A 24199-nucleotide genomic window follows, 5' to 3' on the forward strand; every position below is an offset into this window, starting at 1 on the left:
CATTGAGGACCTTGCTGTAGGGGGTCCCGGAGTGCTGGAGACCCCCCCCCAAAATCTTTTGGGGTCCCCAGCACTGGGGGGGGGGGGTCCCCGTGTATTTAGGACCTCACCTTAGGGGTGAGCATTTTAAGGGTGGGGGGGGTTGGGACCCTATTTTTGGGGTCTCCCGGGGGTGGGGGAGGTGGGGATGGGTCCGTAGGAATTTTTTGGGGTGGGGGGGGTCTCACGGCGTTTTTGGGGTCGCGCAGGTGGGCTACGAGAACGCGGGGACCGTGGAGTTCCTGGTGGACCGGGGGGGGGGCCACTATTTTATCGAGGTCAACTCGAGGCTGCAGGTGGAGCACACGGTGACCGAGGAGATTACGGGGTGAGATTTGGGGGGGGGGCAATTTTTTTGGGGGGTGGGGGGCACTTATGGGGGGCGGGGGGGGCCCAGGGAGCAGCAGGGTGGGGTTGGGGAGCACAAAGGGTTGGGGTGGTTTTTTTTTTGGGGGGGTAAAGGGGGATTTGGGGGGGTGCGGGGGAGGATTGGGGGGTTTGGGGGGGGTCTGGGGGGGGGGGGAAAAAAAAAGGTTTTGGGGTCTCCGGGAGGATGGGGGGTATGGAGAGGGGGTCACCCAGATTATGGGGGGGTTTTAGGGGGGCACCCAGATTTTGGGGTCTTCAGGAGGATGGGGGGTTTAAGCCCCCCCACACACATGTGCCCCCCCCAATCCCTTTATGCTGGGGTCCCCATTATTAAGGGGGGGGACACAGGTTTGGGAGCACAGAGGATGGTTTTGGGGGTCCCCATGGGGGTCCCAGGCGCTCCCCACCCCAGCTATATGGGGTCGTATAGGGTCGGGGGGGTGGGTGCATGCGATGTGCCCCCCCCCCCAGACCCTTTTATGCTGGGGGTCCCCATTATTATGGGGGGGGGGCAGGTCTGGGAGCACACAGGGGGGTCCCCAGGATGCTTTTGGGGTCCATATGGGGTCCCAGGCGCTCCCCACCCCAGCTATATGGGGCCATATAGGGCCGGGGGGGTGGGTCCCATGCAATGTGCCCCCCCCACATGTCCCCCCCCCCCAATTCCTTTATGCTGGGGTCCCCATTATTATGGGGGGGGGGGACACAGGTTTGGGAGGGCAGAGGATGCTTTTGGGGTCCCCTATGGGGTCCCAGGCGCTCCCCACCCCAGCTATATGGGGCCGTCATAGGGTCGGGGGGGTGGGTGCATGCGATGTGCCCCCCCCCCAGACCCCTTTATGCAGGGGTCCCCATTATTATGGGGGGGGGGGGGCAGGTTTTGGGAGCACACAGGGGGGTCCCCAGGATGCTTTTGGGGTCCATATGGGTCCCAGGCGCTCCCCACCCCAGCTATATGGGGCCATCATAGGGCCGGGGGGGTGGGTCCGTGCGATGTGCCCCCCCCACATGTCCCCCCCCCCAATTCCTTTATGCTGGGGTCCCCCATTATTATGGGGGGGGGACAGGTCTGGGAGGGCAGAGGATGCTTTTGGGGTCCATATGGGGTCCCAGGCGCTCCCCACCCCAGCTATAATGGGGCCGTATAGGGCCGGGGGGGTGGGTCGGTGCGATGTGCCCCCCCCTGACATTTTTCCCCCCCCCCACCCCCCAGGGTGGACCTGGTTCAGGCTCAGCTGCTGGTGGCTGCCGGGCGCTCGCTGCCCGAGCTGGGGCTGCGGCAGGACAGCGTGCGGGTGCACGGCTGCGCCATCCAGTGCCGCGTCACCACCGAGGACCCGGCCCGAGCCTTCCAGCCCGACACCGGACGCATCGAGGTACCCTATAGGAACCCCCCCGGGACCCTATAGGACCCCCCCTGGGGACCCTATAGAACCCCCCCTGGGACTCTATAGGACCCAATATGGGACCCTATGGAACCCCCTCTGGGACCCTATGGGGGCCTATAGGACCCCCTATAGGACCCCCTCTGGGACCCTATGGAACCCTATGGAACCCCCCACGAGACCCTATAGGACCCCCTCTGGGACCCTATGGAAACCTTCTATGGGACTCTATAGGACCCAATATGGGGACCCTATGGAACCCACTCTGGGACTCTATAGGTCCCCCTATGAGACCCTATAGAACCCCCCCTGGGACCCCTATAGAACTCCCTATAGGACTCTATGGAACCCCCTATGGGACCCTATAGGACCCCCTACAGGACCCTATGGAACCTTCTATGGGACCCTATAGGACTCCCTCTGAGACCCTATAGGACCCCCTATAGGACCCTATGGAACCCCCTCTGGGACCCTATGGGGGCCTATAGGACCCCCCTATAGGACCCTCTCTGGGACCCTATAGAACCCCCTATAGAACCCCCTCTGGGACTCTCTGGGACCCTATGGAACCCCCTATAGGACCCCCTCTGGGACCCTATGGAACCCCTCTATGGGACCCTATAGGACTCCCTCTGAGACCCTATAGGACCCCCTATGGGACCCTATGGGGGCCTATAGGACCCTCTCTGGGACCCCATAGGACCCCCTATGGAACCCTGTATGGGACCCTATAGAACCCACTCTGGGACCCTATGGAACCCCCTGTGGGATCCTATAGGACCCCCTCTGGGACCCTATGGAACGCCCTCTGGGACCCTATGGAACCCCCTATGGGATCCCATAGGAAACCCTATGGGACCCTATAGAACCCCCTATGGGGCCCCTATGGAACCCCCTCTGCGACCCTATGCAATCCCCTATAGGACCCCATATGGGACCCTATAGGACCCCCTCTGGGACCCTGTAGGGATCCCCTATAAAAACCTTATAGGACCCCCTATAAGACCTTATAGGACCCACTACAGGACCCTATAAAGCCCTACGTGGGACCTATAGGGAGGCTATAAGTGCCTCCACCAGGCTTTTTAGGGTGACTCAGGGTCTACAGGTGCCATTGCAAATCCATATGGGCACCCTTTGGGGCCATATAGGGTCTAGGGGCACCTATATGAACCTATAGGGGGGCTATATGGGACCATATAGGGCCTATAAGTGCCTCCACCAGGCTTTTTAGGGTGGCACAGGGGTGAGTTGGAGTTTACAGGTCCCCGTGCAAATCCATGTGGGTGCCCTTTGGGGCCATATAGGGTCTAGGGGCACCTATATGAACCTATAGGGGGGCTATATGGGACCATATAGGGTCTATAAGTGCCTCCACCAAGCTTTTTAGGGTGCCACAGGGGCGATTGGGGTCTGCGGGTCCCGCCGTCCAAACCCACGCGGGCTCCCTTGGGGGGTCCATAGAGGGCCACGGGGGGTGCCGTATGGGATCCATAGGGGCCCCTATACGTCCCCTAGGTGTTCCGGAGCGGCGAGGGGATGGGGATCCGCCTGGACGGGGCCTCGGCGTTCCAGGGCGCCCTGATCTCGCCCCATTACGACTCGCTGCTGGTCAAGGTGGTGGCGCACGGCCCCGACCAGCCCGCGGGCCGCCGCAAAGATGAGGAGGGCCCTGGCCGAGTTCCGCATCCGCGGGGTCAAGGTGGGCTGGGGGGGGGGGCTGGGGGGGGGTTCCTGGTGCGATGCACAATTGGGTAGGGGGGGCTCTGGGAGGAGTGGGGGGCTCTGGGAGGGGTTGGGGGGGGTCCTGGTGCGATGCACAATTGGGTAGGGGGGCTCTGGGAGGAGTGGGGGGGCTCTGGGAGGGGTTGGGGGGGGGTCCTGGTGCGATGCACAATTGGGTAGGGGGGCTCTGGGAGGAGTGGGGGGGCTATGGGAGGGGTTGGGGGGGTCCTGGTGCGATGCACGATGATGTTAGGGGGGGTCCTGGTGCGATGCACAATGGGGTAGGGGGGCTCTGGGAGGGGTTGGGGGGGTCCTGGTGTGATGCACAATGGGGTAGGGGGGCTCTGGGAGGGGTTGGGGGGCTCTGGGAGGGTGGGGTGGTCCTGGTGCGATGCACAATGGGGTAGGGGGGGCTCTGGGAGGAGTGGGGCGGGTCCTGGTGTGATGCACAATGGGGTGGGGGGGTCTGGGATGGGTTGGGGGGGTCCTGGTGCGATGCACGATGCTGTTAGGGGGGTCCTGGTGCAATGCACAATGGGGTGGGGGGGGTCTGGGGTGGGTTGGGGGGGGTCCTGGTGCAATGCATGGGGGAACTGGGGGGTCCTTGTGCAATGCACGGGGGAACTGGGGGGGTCCTCGTGCAACGCACAGGGGAACTGGGGGTCCTCGTGCAACGCACAGGGGAACTGGGGGTCCTCGTGCAATGCATGGGGTAACTGGGAGGGTCCTCGTGCAACGCACGGGGGAACTGGGGAACCTTGTGCAATGCACGGGGGAACTGGGGGGGTCCTCGTGCAATGCACGGGGGAACTGGGGGTCCTCGTGCAATGCACAATGGGACTGGGAGACCTCGGGGGGGGTTTGCTCAGCGCCTCGTGCATTGCACGAGGAGGGGGGGGTTCTCGGCCTGTGGTGCGTTGCACGAGGGTCCGCTCACAGCGGCGGCGCGTCTCTCCGGCAGACGAACATCCCGTTCCTGCAGAACGTCCTGGCCCACCCCCAATTTTTGGGGTGGGGCCGTGGACACCCAGTTCATCGACGAGAACCCCGAGCTCTTCAACCTGCAGCCCAGCCAGAACCGGGCCCAGAAGCTGCTCCATTACCTGGGTGGGGGGCTTGGGGGGGGTCCCGGGGGGGGTTTGGGGGGTCCTGAGAGGGTCTGGAGGGGGTCCTGAGGGGATTTGGGGGGTCCTGAGGGGGTCTGGGGGGTCCTGAGGGGGTCTGGGGGAGGTCTGGGGGTGTGTGAGGGGGTCCTGGGAGAGTCCTGGGGGGGTCCTGAGGGGGTTTGGGGGGGGTTCTGATGGGGTCTGGGGGAGGTCTGGGGGGTGTGAGGGGGTTCTGAGGGGGTTTGGGGGGTTCTGAGAGGGTTTGGGGGTCCTGGGGTGGGGACCTGGGGGGGTTTGGGGGGTACTGAGAGGGTCTGGAGGGGGTCCTGAGGGGGCTTGGGGGAGGGTCTGGGGAGGTCTGGGGGGGCGTGAGGGGGTTCTGAGAGGGTTTGGGGGTCCTAGGAGGGTCCTGGGGGGGTCCGGGGGGGGTTGGGGGGTCCTGAGAGGGTCTGGAGGGGGTCCTGAGGGGGCTTGGGGGGGTTCTCAGGGGATTTGGGGGGGTCCTGAGGGGGTCTGGGGGGGTTCTGAGGGGATCTGGGGGAGGTCTGGGGGTGTGTGAGGCGGTTCTGAGAGGGTTTGGGGGTCCTGGGAGAGTCCTGGGGGGGTCCCGGGGGGGGTTGGGGGGTCCTGAGAGGGTCTGGAGGGGGTCCTTAGGGGGCTTGGGGGGGTCCCGAGGGGGTCTGGGGGAGGTCTGAGGGGGTCTGGGGTAGGTCTGGGGGGGCGTAAGGGGGTTCTGAGGGGTTCTGGGGGTTCTGAGAGGGTTTGGGGGTCCTGGGGGGGTCCTGAGGGGGCTTGTGGGGGGGTCTGGGGGGGTTTTGAGGGGGTCCTGATGGGGTTTGGGGGGTCTGAAAGGGTCCTGAGGGGGTTTGGGGGGGTCCTGAGCGGTCTGGAGGAGTTCCGGGGGGGGGGCGTGAGGGGGTTCTGGGGGTTCTGAGATGGTTTGGGGAGGGGTCTGGGGGGTTTTGGGGGGTCCTGACCTGGTGCCCCCCCCCCCCCAGGCCACGTGATGGTGAACGGCCCCAGCACCCCCCCTCCCCGTCAAAGCCAAAGCGGCGCTGGTGGAGCCCGTGCCCCCCCCCGTGCCCATGGGTGAGTGGGGGAGGGGGGGGGCTGTGGGTGTCAGAGGGTCTTTGGGGGGGGGGGGGGGGGTCCCATAGGGGTCCTCCTATGGGGTGGGGGGGTGCATTTGGGTTCCATGGGACCCTCCCTAGTTGGGGGGTGGGGGGCATGTGATTTTTTTTTGGGGGGGGGGGGGGCATCAAGGGGATGTGATTTTGTTTTATTTTTTTTTGGGGGGGGGGGGTGGGTCCACGCACGCCTCACGCCCATGCCATGCACAACGCTCAGCACCACAAATGGTGACCCCCCCCAGATGGTGACACTCCCCAAAATAATCCCCATGGTGACCCCCCCCCCCAAAATAATCCCCATGGTGACCCCCTCCCCCCCCAAGAAAACAAATTCCAGTAGTGCCCCCACCCCAGAACAAATCCTGATGGTGACCTGGTGACCCCCCATGGAGACCCCCCCCTCCCCAAATAATCCCCACGGTGACCCCCATGATTATGCCCCCCCCCATTTAACCCCCCCCACTGACCCCCCCCACGGTGTGTGACCCCCCATGATGATGCCCCCCCCACGGTGACCCCCCCCACACTGACCCCCCATGGAGACCCCCCCCCCATATATAACCCCCCCCACTGACCCCCCATGATGCCCTCCCCCATATATAACCCCCCCATATATAACCCCCCCACTGACCCCCCCACGGTGTGACCCCCCACGATGATGCCCCCCCCAATGACCCCCCCCCCTTAACACTGACCCCCCATGGAGACCCCCCCCAATATGTAACCCCCCCACTGACCTCCCCCCAACACGGTGACCCCCCATGGAGACCCCCCCCCATATATAACCCCCCACTGACCCCCCCTAACACTGACCCCCCGTGATGATGCCCCCCCCCATATAACCCCCCCACTGACCCCCCCCCAACACAGTGACCCCAAATGATGCCCCCCCCATATATAACCCCCCCACTGACCCCCCCCTTAAAACTGACCCCCCATGATGCCCCCCCCATATATAACCCCCCCACTGACTCCCCCACGGTGTGACCCCCCACGATGATGCCCCCCCCAATGACCCCCCCTTAACACTGACCCCCCATGATGATGCCCCCCATATATAACCCCCCCACAGACCCCCCCCAACACGGTGACCCCCCATGATGCCCCCCCCATATATAACCCCCCCCACTGACCCCCCCCCAACATGGTGACCCCAAATGATGCCCCCCCCCATATATAACCCCCCCACTGACCCCCCCCACGGTGTGACCCCCACGATGATGCCCCCCCCAATGACCCCCCCCCCTTAACACTGACCCCCCCATGGAGACCCCCCCACATATATAACCCCCCCACTGAACCCCCCCTTAAAACTGACCCCCCATGATGCCCCCCCCATATATAACCCCCCACATACCCCCCCACGGTGTGACCCCCCATGATGATGCCCCCCCCCCACGGTGACCCCCCCCACACTGACCCCCCATGGAGACCCCCCCCCATATATAACCCCCCCCACTGACTCCCCTTAAAACTGACCCCCCATGGAGACCTCCCCTATATGTAAACCCCCCCACACTGACCCCCCCCCCAACACGGTGACCCCCCATGGAGACCCCCCCCCATATATAACCCCCCCACTGACCCCCCCCCTAACACTGACCCCCCGTGATGATGCCCCCCCCCATATAACCCCCCCACTGACCCCCCCCAACATGGTGACCCCAAATGATGCCCCCCCCATATATAACCCCCCCACTGACTCCCCCACGGTGTGACCCCCCACGATGATGCCCCCCCAATGACCCCCCCCTTAACACTGACCCCCCATGATGATGCCCCCCATATATAACCCCCCCACTGACCCCCCCCAACACGGTGACCCCCCCATGATGCCCCCCCCATATATAACCCCCCCACTGACCCCCCCACGGTGTGACCCCCCATGGTGATGCCCCCCCCCCCACACTGACCCCCCATGGAGACCCCCCCCATATATAACCCCCCCAACTGACCTCCCCCCAACACGGTGACCCCCCATGGAGACCCCCCCCCATATATAACCCCCCCACTGACCCCCCCTTAAAACTGACCCCCCATGGAGACCCCCCCCCATATAACCCCCCCACGGTGTGACCCCCCACGATGATGCCCCCCCCAATGACCCCCCCTAACACTGCCCCCCCATGATGATGCCCCCCATATAACCCCCCCACAGACCCCCCCCAACACGGTGACCCCCCATGGAGACCCCCCCCCCATATATAACCCCCCCACTGACCCCCCTCCCCTTATGTCCCCCCCCCCCCCCCTTTCCAGGGCCGCCCCCGGCGGGGCTGCGGGAGGTGCTGAGCCGCGAGGGGCCGGGGGGCTTCGCGCGGGCGCTGCGGGGGCACCGGGGGCTGCTGCTGACCGACACCACCTTCCGCGACGCCCACCAGTCCCTGCTGGCCACCCGCGTCCGCACCCGCGACCTGGCCCGCGTCGCCCCCTTCGTGGCGCACGCCCTCAGCCCCCTCTGCAGCATGGAGACCTGGGGAGGTCAGGGGGCGGGGCCTGAGGGGGGTGGGCGGGGCCTAAGGGGGGTGGGCGGGCCTCAGGGGTGTGGGAGGGGCTTAACGGGGGTGGGTGTTGCCCCCTTCGTGGTGCATGCCCTCAGCCCCCTCTGCAGCATGGAGACCTGGGGAGGTCAGGGGGCGGGGCCTCAGGGGGGTGGGCGGGGCCTCAGGGGGGTGGGCGGGGCCTGAGAGGAGGGGAGGGGCTTAAGGGGGGTGGGTGTTGCCCCCTTCGTGGCGCACGCCCTCAGCCCCCCTCTGCAGCATGGAGACCTGGGGAGGTCAGGGGGCGGGGCCTGAGGGGGGTGGGAGGGGCCTCAGGGGGTGGGCGGGGCCTGGGAGCAGGGGGCGGGTCTGGGAGCAGGGGGTGTCTAGTGGGGGTCTGGGGTGGATGGGGTCTCAAGGGGCCTGGGGGGGTGGGAGGGGCCTTGGGGGGTGGGCGGGGTCTGGGAGGAGGGGGTGGAGCCTGGGAGAAGGGGGCGTGGTCTCCGGAGTGGGAGGGGTCTCATGGGGGTGGGTTGTCGCCCCCTTCGTGGCGCACAGCCCTCAGCCCCCTCTGCAGCATGGAGACCTGGGGAGGTCAGGGGGCGGGGCCTCAGGGGGGTGGGTGGGGCCTGAGGGGGGTGGGCGGGGCCTGGAGCAGGGGGCGGGGTCTGGAGCAGGGGGTGTCTAGTGGGGGTCTGGGGTGAATGGGGTCTCAAGGGGCCTGGGGGGGTGGGAGGGGCCTTGGGGGGTGGGCAGGGGTCTGGGAGGAGGGGGTGGAGCCTGAGATCAGGGGGCGTGGTCTCGGAGTGGGAGGGGTCTCATGGGGGTGGGTGTCGCCCCCTTCGTGGTGCATGCCCTCAGCCCCCTCTGCAGCATGGGAGACCTGGGGAGGTCAGGGGGCGGGGCCTCAGGGGGGTGGGAGGGGCCTAAGGGGGGTGGGCGGGGCCTGGGAGCAGGGGGCGGGGCACCATGGGGATGGGGCATCTAGAGAGGGTCTGGGGTGAATGGGGTCTCAATGGGCCTGGAGGGGTGGGCGGGGTCTGGGAGAAGGGGGCGGGGCTTAGGAGGAGGGGGCGGGGCCTAATGGGGTGGGAGGGGTCTCATGGGGGTGGGTGTCGCCCCCTTCGTGGCGCACGCCCTCAGCCCCCCTCTGCAGCATGGAGACCTGGGGAGGTCAGGGGGCGGGGCCTCGAGGATGTGGGCGGGGCCTAACGGGGGTGGGCGGGGCCTGGGACGAGAGGGGCGGGGCTGCCGCAGTGCTTGGCTGGTAGCCCTGCTGGGGAGGCGTGAGGGGGTGGGGCTTCCCAGAGCAGGGCTTCACCAGAGGGTGTGGCTTAAGGGGGCGTGGCTTAAAAGTGTGTGTCCCAAGGGGGGCGTGGCTTAAGGGGGTGTGTCCCAAATGGGCGGGGCTTTAAAGGGGTGTGGCCTCACACATGTAGCATGGAGCACAGGAGCCGTGCACACGAGGCAGGAGGGGATTGCTGCAAGGGGGCGTGGCTTTGAGGGGTGTGTCCCAAGGGGGCGTGGCTTAAAGGGGTGTGTCTCAAAGGGGGCGTGGCTTAAAGGGGCGTGGCTTGACGGGGGTGTGTCTCAAAGGGGGCGTGGCCTCACACGTGCAGCAGGGAGCGCAGGAGCCGTGCACACGAGGCAGGGCACGGGCGGCGATTGGTGCAAGGGGGCGGGGCTTGCACAAAAGGGGCGTGGCTTGGGGAAGTGGGCGTGCTTGGGGTGGGCGTGGCTTCCCGAGGCCCTCCCCCTGGCCCTCAGGACGCCCCCCCCCACCCCCCCCCCGCAGGCGCCACCTTCGACGTGGCCATGCGCTTCCTGCACGAGTGCCCCTGGGAGCGGCTGCGGGAGCTGCGGCGCCTGGTCCCCAACGTCCCCTTCCAGATGCTGCTGCGCGGCGCCAACGCCGTGGGTACACCAACTACCCCGACAACGTCATCTACCGGTACGGGGGGGGGGGTTAGGGGGGCCCGGGGGGGGGGTGGAGGGGGTGTGGGAGGGGTGGAGGGGGTGGGGGGGGGGGGGCACGGGGAGGTGATGGGGTCGTATAGGGGCGTGGGGGGTAAGGAGGATGTGGGGTTACCTGGGGTCGTATGGGGTCATGGGGAGTTGGGGGGGGATGTGGGGGTCCTTGGGGTCGTATGGGTCATGGGGGGGATGCGGGGGTCCCTGGGGTCGTATGGGGTCATGGGGGGTTGGGGGGGGGATGTGGGGGTCCCTGGGGTCATATGGGATTTGGGGGGGATGTAGGGGTCCCTGGGGTCGTATGGGTCATGGGGGGTTGGGGGGGGATGTGGGGGTCGCTGGGGTCATATGGGGTCATGGGGGGTTGGGGGGGGAATGTGGGGGTCCCTGGGGTCATATGGGGATTTGGGGGGGATGTAGGGGTCCCTGGGGTCGTATGGGGTCATGGGGGGTTGGGGGGGGGATGTGGGGTCCCTGGGGTCATATGGGGGATTTGGGGGGGATGTAGGGGTCCCTGGGGTCGTATGGGGTCATGGGGGATTGGGGGGGGGATGTGGGGGTCGCTGGGGTCATATGGGATCATTGGGGGATTGGGGGGGCACGGGGAGATGGGGCGCAGGGGGTGTGGGGGGGGGCACGGGGAGGTGATGGGGTCATATAGGGGCGTGGGGGGTAAGGAGGATGTGGGGTTACCTGGGGTCATATGGGGATTTGGGGGGGATGTGGGGGTCCTTGGGGTTGTATGGGGTCATGGGGGGTTGAGGGGGGGATGTGGGGGTCCTTGGGGTCTTATGGGGTCATGGGGGGTTGGGGGGGTGCTGGGGGTGTGGGGGGGGGCACGGGGAGATGGGGTCATATAGGGACATGAGGGATCAGAGGATGTGGGGGTCTCTGGGGCCGTATGGCGTCATGGTGGGGTTGAGGGGGGATGTGGGGGTCCCTGGGGTCGTATGGGGATTTGGGGGGGATGTGGGGTTCCCTGGGGACATGGGGGGGTCCCTGGGGACGTGGGGGTGTCCCTGGGGATGTGGGGGGTCCACGGGGGGAGTTGGGGCACATCAAGGGCTATAGGACTATAGGGGAGATGGGGGGACACGGGGCCACCGTGGGCTGCGGGGACGGATGGGGGGGGGTCCTCACGTCCCCCCCCCCACCCCGTGCTGTGCCCCCCAGTTTCTGCGAGGTGGCGGGCAGCCAACGGCATGGACATCTTCCGCGTCTTCGACGCCCTCAATTACCCTCCCCAACCTCCTGCTGGGGGTGGAGGCCGTGGGGCGGGCGGGGGCCGTGGTGGAGGCCGCCCTGTCCTACACGGGGGACGTGGCCGACCCCACCCGCACCAAGTACGACCTCGACTACTACCTGGGGCTGGCCCGAGAGCTGGTGCCGCCGGCACCCACATCCTCTGCATTAAGGTATGGGGGAGGGGGGTTTGGGGGGGGTTTGGGGGGGTTTGGGGGTCCGTGGGGTGTGAGGAGAGGGGGGTTGGGGGGGTGGGAGAGGGGTATGGGGTGTGGGGAGGGGGCGTTGGGGGTCCCTAGGGTATGGGAAGGGGGTGTTGGGGGGGCTGGGGGTCCCTGGGGTATGGGGAGGGGGAGTTGGGGGGGTGTTGGGGGGGATTGGGGGTCCCTAGGATATGGGGAAGGGAGTTGGGGGGGTTGGGAGAGGGGTATGGGGCATGGGGAGGGGGATTTGGGGAGTGTTGGGGGGGTTGGGGGTTCCTAGGGTATGGGGAAGGGGAGTTGGGGGGGTGTTGGGGGGGATTGGGGGTCCGTGGGGTGTGAGGAGGGGGGGGGTTGGGGGGGTGGGAGAGGGGTATGGGGTGTGGGGAGGGGGACTTGGGGGGGTTGGGGGTTCCTAGGGTATGGGGAGGGGGAGTTGGGGGGGTGTTGGGGGGGTTGGGGGTCCGTGGGGTGTGAGGAGGGGGGGGTTGGGGGGGTGGGAGAGGGGTATGGGGCGTGGGGAGGGGGATTTGGGGGGTGTTATAGGGGTTGGGGGTCCCTAGGGTATGGGGAGGGGGGGCCTGGGGGGCTGGGAGAGGGGTATGGGGTGTAGGGAGGGGGGAGTTGGGGGGGTGTTGGGGGGGTTGGGGGTCCGTGGGGTGTGAGGAGAGAGGGTTGGGGGGTGGGAGAGGGTATGGGGTGTGGGGAGGGGGGATTTAGGGGGGTTGGGGGTCCCTAGGGGTATGGGGAGGGGGGTCCTGGGGGGGTGGGAGAGGGGTATGGGGTTGTGGGGAGGGGGTGTTGAGGGGGTTGGGGGTCCCTGGGGTATGGGGAGGGGAGTTGGGGGGGTGTTGGAGGGGTTGGGGGGTCCGTGGGGTGTGAGGAGAGGGGGGTTGGGGGGTTGGAGAGGGGTATGGGGCGTGGGGAGGGGGATTTGGGGGTGTTATAGGGGTTGGGGGGTCCCTAGGGTATGGGAGGGGGAGTTGGGGGGGTGTTGGGGGGGTTGGGGGTCCCTAGGGTATGGGGAGGGGAGTTGGGGGGTTGGGAGAGGGGTATGGGGCATGGGAGGGGGATTTGGGGAGTGTTGTGGGGGTTGGGGGTTCCTAGGGTATGGGGAAGGGAGTTGGGGGGGTGTTGGGGGGGATTGGGGGGTCCTAGGGTATGGGGAGGGGGGGCCTGGGGGCTGGGAGAGGGGTATGGGGCATGGGGAGGGGGATTTGGGGGGTGTTGTGGGGGTTGGGGTCCCTAGGGTATGGGGAGGGGGAGTTGGGGGGGTTGGGAGGAGGGGATTGGGGCATGGGGAGGGGGATTTGGGGGCCGTGGAGGGCTTGGGGTGAGGTTCTGGGGGGGCTAGGAGGGGAGTTAGGGGTTGGGGGGGGGTGGAGAAGGGGTCTGAAGGGGGCTCGGAGAGTTCTGGGAGGATGGAAGGGGGTCTTGGGGGTTCCTGGGGGGGGCTTGGGTTGGGTATGGGGGGGCAGAAGGGGGATTTGGGGATCCTGGGACATTTAGGATGGGTCCTGGGGGGGGGCAGAAGGGGGATTTGGGGATCCTGGGGCATTTAGGATGGGTCCTGGGGGGGGCAGAAGGGGGATTTGGGGATCCTGGGGGGTTTGGGCTGGGTTTGGGGGGGCTTGAGATGGGTACGGGGGGGCCAGAAGGGGGATTTGGGGATCCTGGGACATTTAGGATGGCTTGGGACAGCTTTTAGGATCTGGAATCAGAAACTCAGCATACTCCTACCCCTCGGGGTGGGGGGTCAGGACAGGAGTGGGGGGGGTCAGGATGGGATTTGGGGGGTCAGGATGGGATTTTGGGACCCCCCCCCCCCCCCCCTTCACCCTCCAAAACCCCCTCCCCAGGACATGGCGGGGCTGCTGACCCCGGCGGCCGCCCGCTTGCTGGTGGGGGCCCTGCGGGACCGTTTCCCCGAGGTGCCCCTCCACGTCCACACCCACGACACCGCCGGGGCCGCCGTGGCCTCCATGCTGGCGGCCGCCCACGCCGGAGCCGACGTGGTGGACGTGGCCGTGGACGCCATGGCCGGGATGACCTCGCAGCCCAGCATGGGCGCCCTGGTGGCCTGCGCCCGGGGGACCCCGCTGGATACGGGTAACGGGGTGATGGGGGGGGGTCCACGAGGTGGTGGGGGGGGGCACGAGGTGGGGGGGGGGGCCACGAGGTGGTGGGGGGGGGGGGTAGGGTGGTGGTGGGGGGGGGGTATTGTGGTCGTGGGGGGGGTATCGTGGTCATGGGGGGGGTATCGTGGTCGTGGGGGGGGTATCGTGGTCGTGGGGGTGATAACATGGTCGTGGGGGTGATAACGTGGTCATGGGGGGGGTATTGTGGTTGTGGGGGGGGTATTGTGGTTGTAGGGGGGTTCTTGTGGTCGTGGGGGTGGAATCGTGGTCGTGGGGGTGATAACGTGGTCGTGGGGGGGTATTGTGGTTGTAGGGGGGGTACTGTGGTTGTAGGATTGGTCTTGTGGTCGTGGGGGTCAAATCGTGGTCGTGGGGGTGGTCTTGTGGTCGTGGGGGGGGTATTGTGGTTGTGGGGGTCAAATCGTGGTCGTGGGGGTGGTCTTGTGGTCGTGGGGGTGGAATCGTGGTCGTGGGGGTGGAATCGTGGTCGTGGGGGTGGTATCGTGGTTGTGGGGGGGGTATTGTGGTTGTGGGGGGGGTATTGTGGTTGTAGGGGGGGTCTTGTGGTCGTGGGGGTGGAATCGTGGTCGTGGGGGTGATAACGTGGTCGTGGGGGGGGTATCGTGGTCGTGGGGGGGGTCTTGTGGTCGTGGGGGTGGAATCGTGGTCGTAGGGGGGGTCTTGTGGTCGTGGGGGTGGAATCGTGGTCGTGGGGTGGAATCGTGGTCATGGGGGTGGTATCGTGGTCGTGGGGGTGATAACGTGGTCGTGGGGGGGGTATTGTGGTTGTGGGGGTGGTCTTGTGGTCGTGGGGGGGGGTATTGTGGTCGTGGGGGTGGTATCGTGGTCGTAGGGGGGGTCTTGTGGTCGTGGGGGTGGTATCGTGGTCGTGGGGGTGGTATCGTGGTCGTGGTGATGCTACCGTGGCCATGGAGGTGGCACCGTGGTCGTGGAGATGCTACCAAAGTCGTTTCGGTGCCATCGTGGTCACGGCAATGCCACTGTGGTGATGGCAATGCCACCGCCATCCTGCCAATTCTCCCCTGGCCGTGGTGATGCCACCACGATCCTGCCAATGCCACCACGATCCTGCCAATGCCACCATGGCCACACCAATGCCACCACGGTCACAGCAATGCCACCACGATCCTGGTGATGCCACCATGGCCACACCAACGCCACCACGGCCATGCCAATGCCACCACGGCCACGGCAATGCCACCACGGCCATGCCAATGCCACCATGGCCATGCCAATGCCACCGTGGCCACACCAATGCCACCACAGCCACGCCAACGCCACCACAACCACGCCATTGCGCCCAACCCCTCGGCCGCCCCCTCCACGGCTTCCCCCCAACCCTTGCTGCCCCGCCAAGCGCGGCACCCCCCCAGGGTCGTCCCCCTCCCCAAACCTCACGCCTCGTCCCCCCCAGGCATCGCGCTGGAGCGGGTGTTCGAGTACAGCGAGTACTGGGAGGCGGCGCGGGCGCTCTACGCCGCCTTCGACTGCACGGCCACCATGAAGTCGGGCAACGCGGACGTCTACGAGAACGAGATCCCGGGGGGGCAGTACACCAACCTCCACTTCCAGGCCCACGCCATGGGGCTGGGCCACAAGTTCAAGGAGGTGAAGAGAGCCTACGCCGAGGCCAACAAGATCCTGGGGGATCTCATTAAGGTGAGGCTGGGGGCGGGGGGGTGGGTGGTCTTCGTGGGGTGGGTGGGCTCTGTGGGGTGGGTGGGCTCCATGGGATCCCCTCCGTTGGGTGGGTGGTCTTCATGGGATGGGTGGTCTTCGTGGGATGGTCTTCATGGGTTGGGTGCTCTCCATGGGTTGGGTGCTCTCCATGGGATGGGTGGTCTTCATGGGATCCCCTCCATTGGGTGGGTGGTCTTCATAGGATGGGTGGTCTTCAGGGGGTGGTCTCCATGGGGTGGGTGGTGTTTTGGGCTGGTCTCCATGGGGTGGTCTTCATAGGATGTTCACCATGGGGTGGGTGCTCTCCATGGGATGGGTGGTCTCCATGGGATGGGTGGTCTTCGTGGGATGGTCTTCATGGGTTGGGTGCTCTCCATGGGTTGGGTGCTCTCTATGGGATGGGTGGTCTTCATGGGGTGGGTGGGCTCTGTGGGGTGGGTGGGCTCCATGGGATCCCCTCCGTTGGGTGGGTGGTCTTCGTGGGATGGTCTTCGTGGGTTGGGTGCTCTCTATGGGATGGGTGGTCTTCATGGGGTGGGTGGTCTTCATGGGGTGGTTTCCATGGGGTGGTGGTTGTGGGGTGGGCTCCATGGGGTGGGTGATTTCCATGGGGTGGGTGGTCCCAATGGGATGCTCTCCATGGGTTGGGTGCTCTTCATGGGGTGGTCTCCATGGGGTGGGTGGTCTTCATGGGATGGGTGGTCTTCATGGGATCCCCTCCGTTGGGTGGGTGGTCTTCATGGGATGGGTGGTCTTCGTGGGATGGTCTCCATGGGTTGGGTGCTCTCCATGGGTTGAGGTGCTCTCTATGGGATGGGTGGTCTTCATGGGGTGGGTGGGCTCTGTGGGGTGGGTGGGCTCCATGGGATCCCCTCCGTTGGGTGGGTGGTCTTCGTGGGATGGTCTTCATGGGTTGGGTGCTCTCTATGGGATGGGTGGTCTTCATGGGGTGGGTGGTCTTCATGGGGTGGTTTCCATGGGGTGGTGGTTGTGGGGTGGGCTCCATGGGGTGGGTGATTTCCATGGGGTGGGTGGTCCCAATGGGATGCTCTCCATGGGTTGGGTGCTCTTCATGGGGTGGTCTCCATGGGGTGGGTGGTCTTCATGGGATGGGTGGTCTTCATGGGATCCCCTCCGTTGGGTGGGTGGTCTTCATGGGATGGGTGGTCTTCGTGGGATGGTCTCCATGGGTTGGGTGCTCTCCATGGGTTGAGGTGCTCTCTATGGGATGGGTGGTCTTCATGGGGTGGGTGGGCTCTGTGGGGTGGGTGGGCTCCATGGGATCCCCTCCGTTGGGTGGGTGGTCTTCGTGGGATGGTCTTCATGGGTTGGGTGCTCTCTATGGGATGGGTGGTCTTCATGGGGTGGGTGCTCTTCATGGGATGGGTGCTCTTCATGGGATGGGTGGTCTCCATGGGGTGGTCTCCGTGGGGTGGTGGTTGTGGGGTGGGCTCCGTGGGATGGGTGATTTCCATGGGGTGGGTGGTCTCAATGGGATGCTCTTCATGGGTTGGGTGGTCTTCATGGGGTGGGTGGTCTTCATGGGGTGGTCTCCGTGGGGTGGGTGGTCTCCATGGGATGGGTGGTCTTCATGGGGTGGTTTCCATGGGGTGGTGGTTGTGGGGTGGGCTCCATGGGGTGGGTGATTTCCATGGGGTGGGTGGTCTCAATGGGATGCTCTTCATGGGTTGGGTGGTCTTCATGGGGTGGTCTCCGTGGGGTGGGTGCTCTTCATGGGATGGGTGGTCTTCATGGGATCCCCTCCGTTGGGTGGGTGGTCTTCATGGGGTGGGTGGTCTCAATGGGGTGCTCTCCATGGGTTGGGTGCTCTTCATGGGGTGGTCTCCATGGGGTGGGTGGTCTTCATGGGATGGGTGCTCTTCATGGGGTGGTCTCCATGGGGTGGTGGTTGTGGGGTGGGCTCCATGGGGTGGGTGCTCTCTATGGGATGGGTGGTCTTCATGGGGTGGGTGGTCTTCATGGGGTGGGTGGTCTTCATGGGATCCTCTCCATTGGGTGGGCGATCTCTATGGGATGGGTGGTCTTCGTGGGATGGTCTTCATGGGTTGGGTGCTCTCCATGGGTTGAGGTGCTCTCTATGGGATGGGTGGTCTTCATGGGATGGTCTTCATGGGATGGGTGGTCTCAATGGGGTGCTCTCCATGGGTTGGGTGCTCTCCATGGGATGGGTGGTCTTCATGGGATCCTCTCCATTGGGTGGGCGATCTCTATGGGATGGGTGGTCTTTGTGGGATGATCTCCACGGGTTGGGTGCTCTCCATGGGTTGGGTGCTCTCCACAGGGTGGGCGGTCTTCAGGGGATGCTCTCCATGGGTTGGGTGCTCTCCATGGGGTGGGTGGTCTCCATGGGATGGGTGGTCTTCATGGGATCCTCCCCATTGGGTGGGTGCTCTCCATGGGTTGGGTGCTCTCTATGGGATGGGTGGTCTTTGTGAGATGGGTGGTCTTCATGGGATGCTCTCCATGGGTTGGGTGCTCTCCATGGGATGGGTGGTCTTCATGGGATCCCCTCCATTGGGTGGGTGCTCTCCATGGGATGGGTGGTCTTCATGGGATGATCTCCATGGGTTGGGTGCTCTCCATGGGTTGGGTGCTCTCTATGGGATGGGTGGTCTTTGTGGGATGATCTTCATGGGTTGGGTGCTCCCCATGGGTTGGGTGCTCCCCATGGGTTGGGTGCTCCCCACGGGATGGGTGCTCCCCACAGGTTGGGTGCTCCCCACGGTTCCTCTTTATGTGACTCTCCCTCTAGAAACATCATCGTGGCGCCCTCCCCGGGCAGGGCGCCACCCTGGGGTGCCACCGCGCTGGGTGACGCCGGTTTTGGGGCCGTTTTCGGGGGGCAGGTGACGCCGTCGTCCAAGGTGGTGGGGGACCTGGCGCAGTTCATGGTGCAGAACGGGCTGTCCCGCGAGGAGGTGGAGGCGCGGGCGGACGAGCTCTCCTTCCCCGTCTCCGTGGTGGAATTCCTGCAGGGCTACATCGGCACCCCCCCGGGGGGCTTCCCCGAGCCCTTCCGCTCCCGGGTGAGTTGTGGGAGGGACTGGGAAGGGGCTGGGAGGGAGATTGGGAGAGCTGGGAGGGAGCTGGAGTGGATTGGAGGGTAACTGGGAAGGGTTTGGGGGGGGTACTGGGAGGGACTGGGGAGCGCTGGGAGGGAAACTGGGAGCGCTGGGAGGGAGCTGGAGTGGATTGGAGGGTAACTGGGAAGGGTTTGGGGGGTACTGGGAGGGACTGGGGAGCGCTGGGAGGGTGCTGGGTGGGGCTGGGAGGGGTTGGGAGAGTGCTGGGGGGGGGTGCAAGGGACTGGGATGCACTGGGAGGGGACTGGGGGGCACTGGGAGGGGACTAGGGAGGACTGGGGGGCACTGGGAGGGGACTGGGAAAACTGGGAGGACTGGGAGGGGACTGGGGGGGCACTAGGAGGGGACTGGGGAGGCACTAGGAGGGGACTAAGGAGGACTGGGAGGGGACTGGGGGGCACTGGGAGGGGACTGGGGGGAACTGGGAGGACTGGGAGGGGACTGGGGGGGACACTAGGAGGGGACCAGGGGGGCACTGGGAGAGGACTAGAGAGAACTGGGGGGCACTGGGATGCACTGGGAAGGGACTGGGAGGCTTTGCTGCAGGTGGCAGGCAGGACTCGTTGCCGTGACGATGGGCCCAGCATAGCAACGGGTACCAGCGCCGGTTGCCATGGCAACAGCCCCTAGCAACGGGTCCTACAGCCGGTTGCCATGGCAACAGCCCTTAGTAAAGGGTCCTACAGCCGTTTGCCATGGCAACAGCCCTTAGCAACGGGTCCTACAGCCGGTTGCCATGGCAACAGCCCTTATCAATAGGTCCTAGTGCCTGGTTGCCATGACAACAGCCCCTAGAAAAGGGTCCTACAGCCGGTTGCCATGGCAACAGCCCTTAATAAAGGGTCTTACAGCCGGTTGCCATGGCAACAGCCCCAGCAATGGATCCTAGTGCCTGGTTGCCATGACAACAGCCCTTAGCAACGGGTCCTACAGCCGGTTGCCATGGCAACAGCCCTTAGTAAAGGGTCCTAGTGCCCGGTTGCCATGGCAACAGCCCTTAGTAAAGGGTCCTACAGCCGGTTGCCATGGCAACAGCCCTTAGTAAAGGGTCCTACAGCCGGTTGCCATGGCAACAGCCCTTAGCAACGGGTCCTACAGTTGGTTGCCATGGCAACAGACCCTAGCAATGGGTCCTAGTGCCCCGTTGCCATGGCAACAGCCCTTAGCAACGGTTCTACAGCTGGTTGCCATGGCAACAGACCCTAGCAATGGGTCCTAGTGCCCGGTTGCCATGGCAACAGCCCTTAGCAACGGTTCTACAGCTGGTTGCCATGGCAACAGACCCTAGCAATGGGTCCTAGTGCCTGGTTGCCATGGCAACAGCCCTTAGTAAAGGGTCCTAGTGCCTGGTTGCCATGGCAACAGCCCTTAGTAAAGGGTCCTAGTGCCTGGTTGCCATGGCAACAGCCCTTAGCAACGGGTTCTACAGCTGGTTGCCATGGCAACAGCCCTTAATAAAGGGTCTTACAGCCGGTTGCCATGGCAACAGACCCTAGCAATGGGTCCTAGAGCCTGGTTGCCATGACAACAGCTATTAGAAAAGGGTCCTACAGCCGGTTGCCATGGCAACAGCCCCTAGCAACAGCTCCTATCACCCGGTTGCCATGCCAGCAGTCGCCATGGCAACACCAGCATCCTTCTCCCCCCCCCCCCCATATCCAGGTGCTGAAGGACCTGCCGCGGGTGGAGGGGCGCCCGGGGGCCTCGCTGCCCCCCCTGGACTTCGAGGCGCTGAGCCAGGAGCTGGGGGCGCGGGACGGGGCCCCCCCCAGCCCCGAGGAGCTGCTGTCGGCCGCGCTGTACCCCAAGGTGTACGGCGACTTCCGCGCCTTCGCCTCCAGCTTCGGCCCCGTCTCCTGCCTGGGCACCCGCCTCTTCCTGGAGGGGCCCACCATCGCCGAGGAGTTCGAGGTGGGCGGGGCTTGGAGGGGGTGTGGGCGGGGCTTGGGGTGGGCGGGGTTTGGGGTGGGAGGGGCTTGGGGTGGGAGGGGTACTGGGGTGGAGCAGGGCTTGATGTGGGTGAGGGGTGGGCGGGGCTTGTGGGGTGGGAGGGGCTTCTGGGAGTGGGCGGGGCTTCGGTGTGGGCGGGGTTTGAGGTGGGAGGGGCTTGGAAGTGGGAGGGGCTTTGTAGTGGGAGGGGTACTGGGGTAGAGCAGGGCTTGATGTGGTGGGGGGTGGGCGGGGCTTGTGGGGTGTGGGAGGGGCTTGTGGGGGTGGGAGGGGCTTGGGGGTGGGCGGGGTTTGGGGTGGGAGGGGCTTCGGGGGTGGGAGGGGTTGGGGTGGGAGGGGTACTGGGGTAGAGCAGGGCTTGATGTGGGTGGGGGGTGGGCAGGGCTTGGGTGGGAGGGGCTTGTGGGGGTGGGCGGGGTTTGGGGTGGGCGGGGTTTGGGGTGGGTGGGGCTTCGGGGGTGGGAGGGGCTTGGGGTGGGAGAGGTACTGGGGTAGAGCAGGGCTTGATGTGAGTGAGGGGTGGGCGGGGCTTGTGGGGTGGGAGGGGCTTAGGTGTGGGCGGGGTTTGAGGTGGGAGGGGCTTGGAAGTGGGAGGGGCTTTGTAGTGGGAGGGGTACTGGGGTGGAGCAGGGCTTGATGTGGTGGGGGGTGGGCGGGGCTTGTGTGGGCGGGCAGGGCTTGTGTGGGTGGGGCTTGTGGGGTGGGCGGGGCTCACACACCTTGCACGCTCCTGCACACCCTTGCACACCCCTTCACACCCTTGCACACTCCCACACACCCTTGCACGCCCTCTCACACCCTTGCACGCCCTTGCACACTCTCACACTCCCTCACACACCCTTGCACGCCCTCGCACGCCCTTGCACACTCCTGCACACTCTCGCACGCCCTCTCACACCCTTGCACGCTCTCACACGCCCTCGCACACTTTCACACACTCTTGCACGCCCTCGCACGCCTTCTCACACCCTTGCACACCCTTGCACACCCTTGCACACTCTCACACTCCCTCGCACGCCCTCTCACACCCTTGCACACTCCTGCACACCCTTGCACACCCTTGCACGCCCTTGCACACCCCTTCACACCCTCACACGCTCTTGCACGCCCTTGCACACTCTCACACACCCTTGCACGCTCCTGCACACCCTTGCACGCCCTCGCACGCCCTTGCACGCTCTCACACGCCCTCGCACACTTTCACACACTCTTGCACGCCCTCGCACGCCTTCTCACACCCTTGCACACCCTTGCACACCCTCACACGCCCTTGCACGCCCCTTCACACCCTTGCACGCTCCTGCACACCCTCGCACACCCTTGCACGCCCTCACACACTCTTGCACACCCTTGCACGCCCTCTCACACCCTTGCACACTCCTGCACACCCTTGCACACCCTTGCACGCTCTTGCACACCCTTGCACGCCCTTGCACACTCTCACACTCCCTCGCACGCCCTCGCACGCCCTCTCACACCCTTGCACGCCCCTTCACACCCTTGCACACTCCTGCACGCCCTTGCACGCCCTTGCACACTCTCACACTCCCTCGCACGCCCTCGCACGCCCTCTCACACCCTTGCACACTCCTGCACACCCTTGCACGCCCTCGCACGCCCTTGCACACTCCTGCACACTCTCGCACGCCCTCTCACACCCTTGCACGCTCTCACACGCCCTCGCACACTTTCACACACTCTTGCACGCCCTCGCACGCCTTCTCACACCCTTGCACACCCTTGCACACCCTTGCACACTCTCACACTCCCTCGCACGCCCTCTCACACCCTTGCACACTCCTGCACACCCTTGCACACCCTTGCACGCTCTTGCACACCCTTGCACACCCTTGCACACTCTCACACTCCCTCGCACGCCCTCGCACGCCCTCTCACACCCTTGCACACTCCTGCACACCCTTGCACGCTCTTGCACACCCTTGCACGCCCTTGCACACTCTCACACTCCCTCGCACGCCCTCGCACGCCCTCTCACACCCTTGCACACTCCTGCACACCCTCGCACGCCCTCGCACGCCCTCGCACACCCTCACACACTCTCGCACACTCCTGCACACCCTTGCACACCCCTTCACACCCTTGCACACTCCCACACACCCTTGCACACTCTTGCACGCCCTCGCACACCCTTGCACACTCCCACACACCCTTGCACACCCTCGCACACTCTTGCACGCCCTCGCACGCTCACCCCGAGCCCCCCCCCCCGGCGCAGGTGGAGCTGGAGCGGGGCAAGACGCTGCACATCAAGGCGCTGGCGCTGGGCGACCTGAACGCGGCCGGGCAGCGCGAGGTCTTCTTCGAGCTCAACGGGCAGCTGCGCTCCATCCTCGTGCGCGACACGCAGGCCTTAAAGGTGAGGGGGGGTCGGGGGGGGGCCGGGGGGGGGCTGGGGGGGGGATTGGGGGGGGTTGGAGGGGGATTGGGGGGGGTTGGAGGGGGATTGGGGGGGTAGGGAGGGGTCTGGGGGGGTCAAGGGGGGGGAGTGGGGGGGGGGGCACGGGGGGATGCAGGAGGGTTTTGGGGTGTGGGGGGGGGCTGGGGGGGGTTGGAGTGGGATTGGGGGGGGTTGGAGAGGGAGTTGGGGGGGTTGGGAGGGGTCTGGGGGGGTCAAGGGGGGGGAGTGGGGGGGGGGCACAGGGGATGCAGGAGGGTCCTGTGGTGCGAGGGGGGGGCCGGGGGGGGGGGGGGGTGGGGGGGGGTTGGAGGGGGATTGGAGGGTTGGAGGGGGATTGGGGGGGGTAGGGAGGGGGTCTGGGGGCATCAAGGGGGGGCCCTGGGGAATGTGGAGGGGGTCCTGGGAGCCGATGGGGGGGGGAACCTGGGAGCCGGGGGGGGGGTCCTAGGGGATGTTGGGGGGGGGGTCATAGGGTACATGGGGGGTGTCCTGATGGAAACGAGGGGGGGGGCATCTCACAAAACGGGGCACCCATACCAACCCCCCCCTTATATTTTTTCTCTCTCTCTCCCCCCCCTTATATTTTTCTCTCCCCCCCTTATATTTTTTCTCCCCCCCCTTATATTTTTTCTCCCCCCCCTTATATTTTTTTCTCCCCCCCCCTTATATTTTTTCTCCCCCCCCTTATATTTTTTTCTCCCCCCCCTTATATTTTTTTTCTCCCCCCCTTATATTTTTTTCTCCCCCCCTTATATATTTTTCTCCCCCCCTTATATTTTTCTCTCCCCCCTTATATTTTTTTTCTCTCCCCCACTTATATTTCTTTCCCCCCCCCCCCCCCAAAAAAAAAAAGGAGATGCACGTGCACCCCAAGGCGGATCGGGGGGCCAAGGGGCAGGTGGGGGCCCCCATGCCGGGGGAGGTGGTGGAGGTGAGGGTGGAGGTGGGGGGCGCGGGTGGAGAAGGGGGGCCCCCCCTCTGCGTGCTCAGCGCCATGAAGATGGAGACGGTGGTCACGGCCCCCCTGGGGGGCACGGTCGCCCGCCTCCACGTGCGCCCCGGCATGAGCCTGGAGGGCGGACGACCTCATCGTGGAGATAGAGTAATTTGTTTTTTTGGGGGGGGGGGGCACCCCAAAAAAAAAAAAAAAAAAATCTCAGCACCCCCCAAAAAAAATCTCAGCCCCCTCAAAAAAATCTCAGCCCCTCAAAAAAAATCTCAGCACCTCAAAAAAAATCTC

The 24199-nt window shown here is 65.4% G+C and overlaps 1 protein-coding gene across 1 annotated transcript; it reads left to right on the forward strand.

The window, feature by feature from the left end:
• Positions 1–248: 248 nt before the first annotated feature.
• Positions 249–24199, forward strand: PC (pyruvate carboxylase; the record flags this gene model as incomplete). The annotated part of the gene is given in 22 exon segments (XM_084307223.1): positions 249–367; positions 1622–1784; positions 3312–3440; positions 3442–3495; positions 4480–4527; positions 4529–4625; positions 5623–5651; positions 5653–5713; positions 8014–8235; positions 10030–10146; positions 10149–10185; positions 11379–11394; positions 11396–11443; positions 11445–11589; positions 11592–11620; positions 13507–13756; positions 15221–15465; positions 18354–18533; positions 20253–20501; positions 22777–22917; positions 23813–24037; positions 24039–24199. Coding segments are annotated over 22 exon segments (2631 nt in total), but the record flags the coding sequence as incomplete, so codon positions are not given.

The sequence above is a fragment of the Netta rufina genome (genome assembly GCF_964035555.1).
Source record: "Netta rufina genome assembly, contig: SCAFFOLD_164, whole genome shotgun sequence".
NCBI classification, from domain to species: Eukaryota; Metazoa; Chordata; class Aves; order Anseriformes; family Anatidae; genus Netta; species Netta rufina.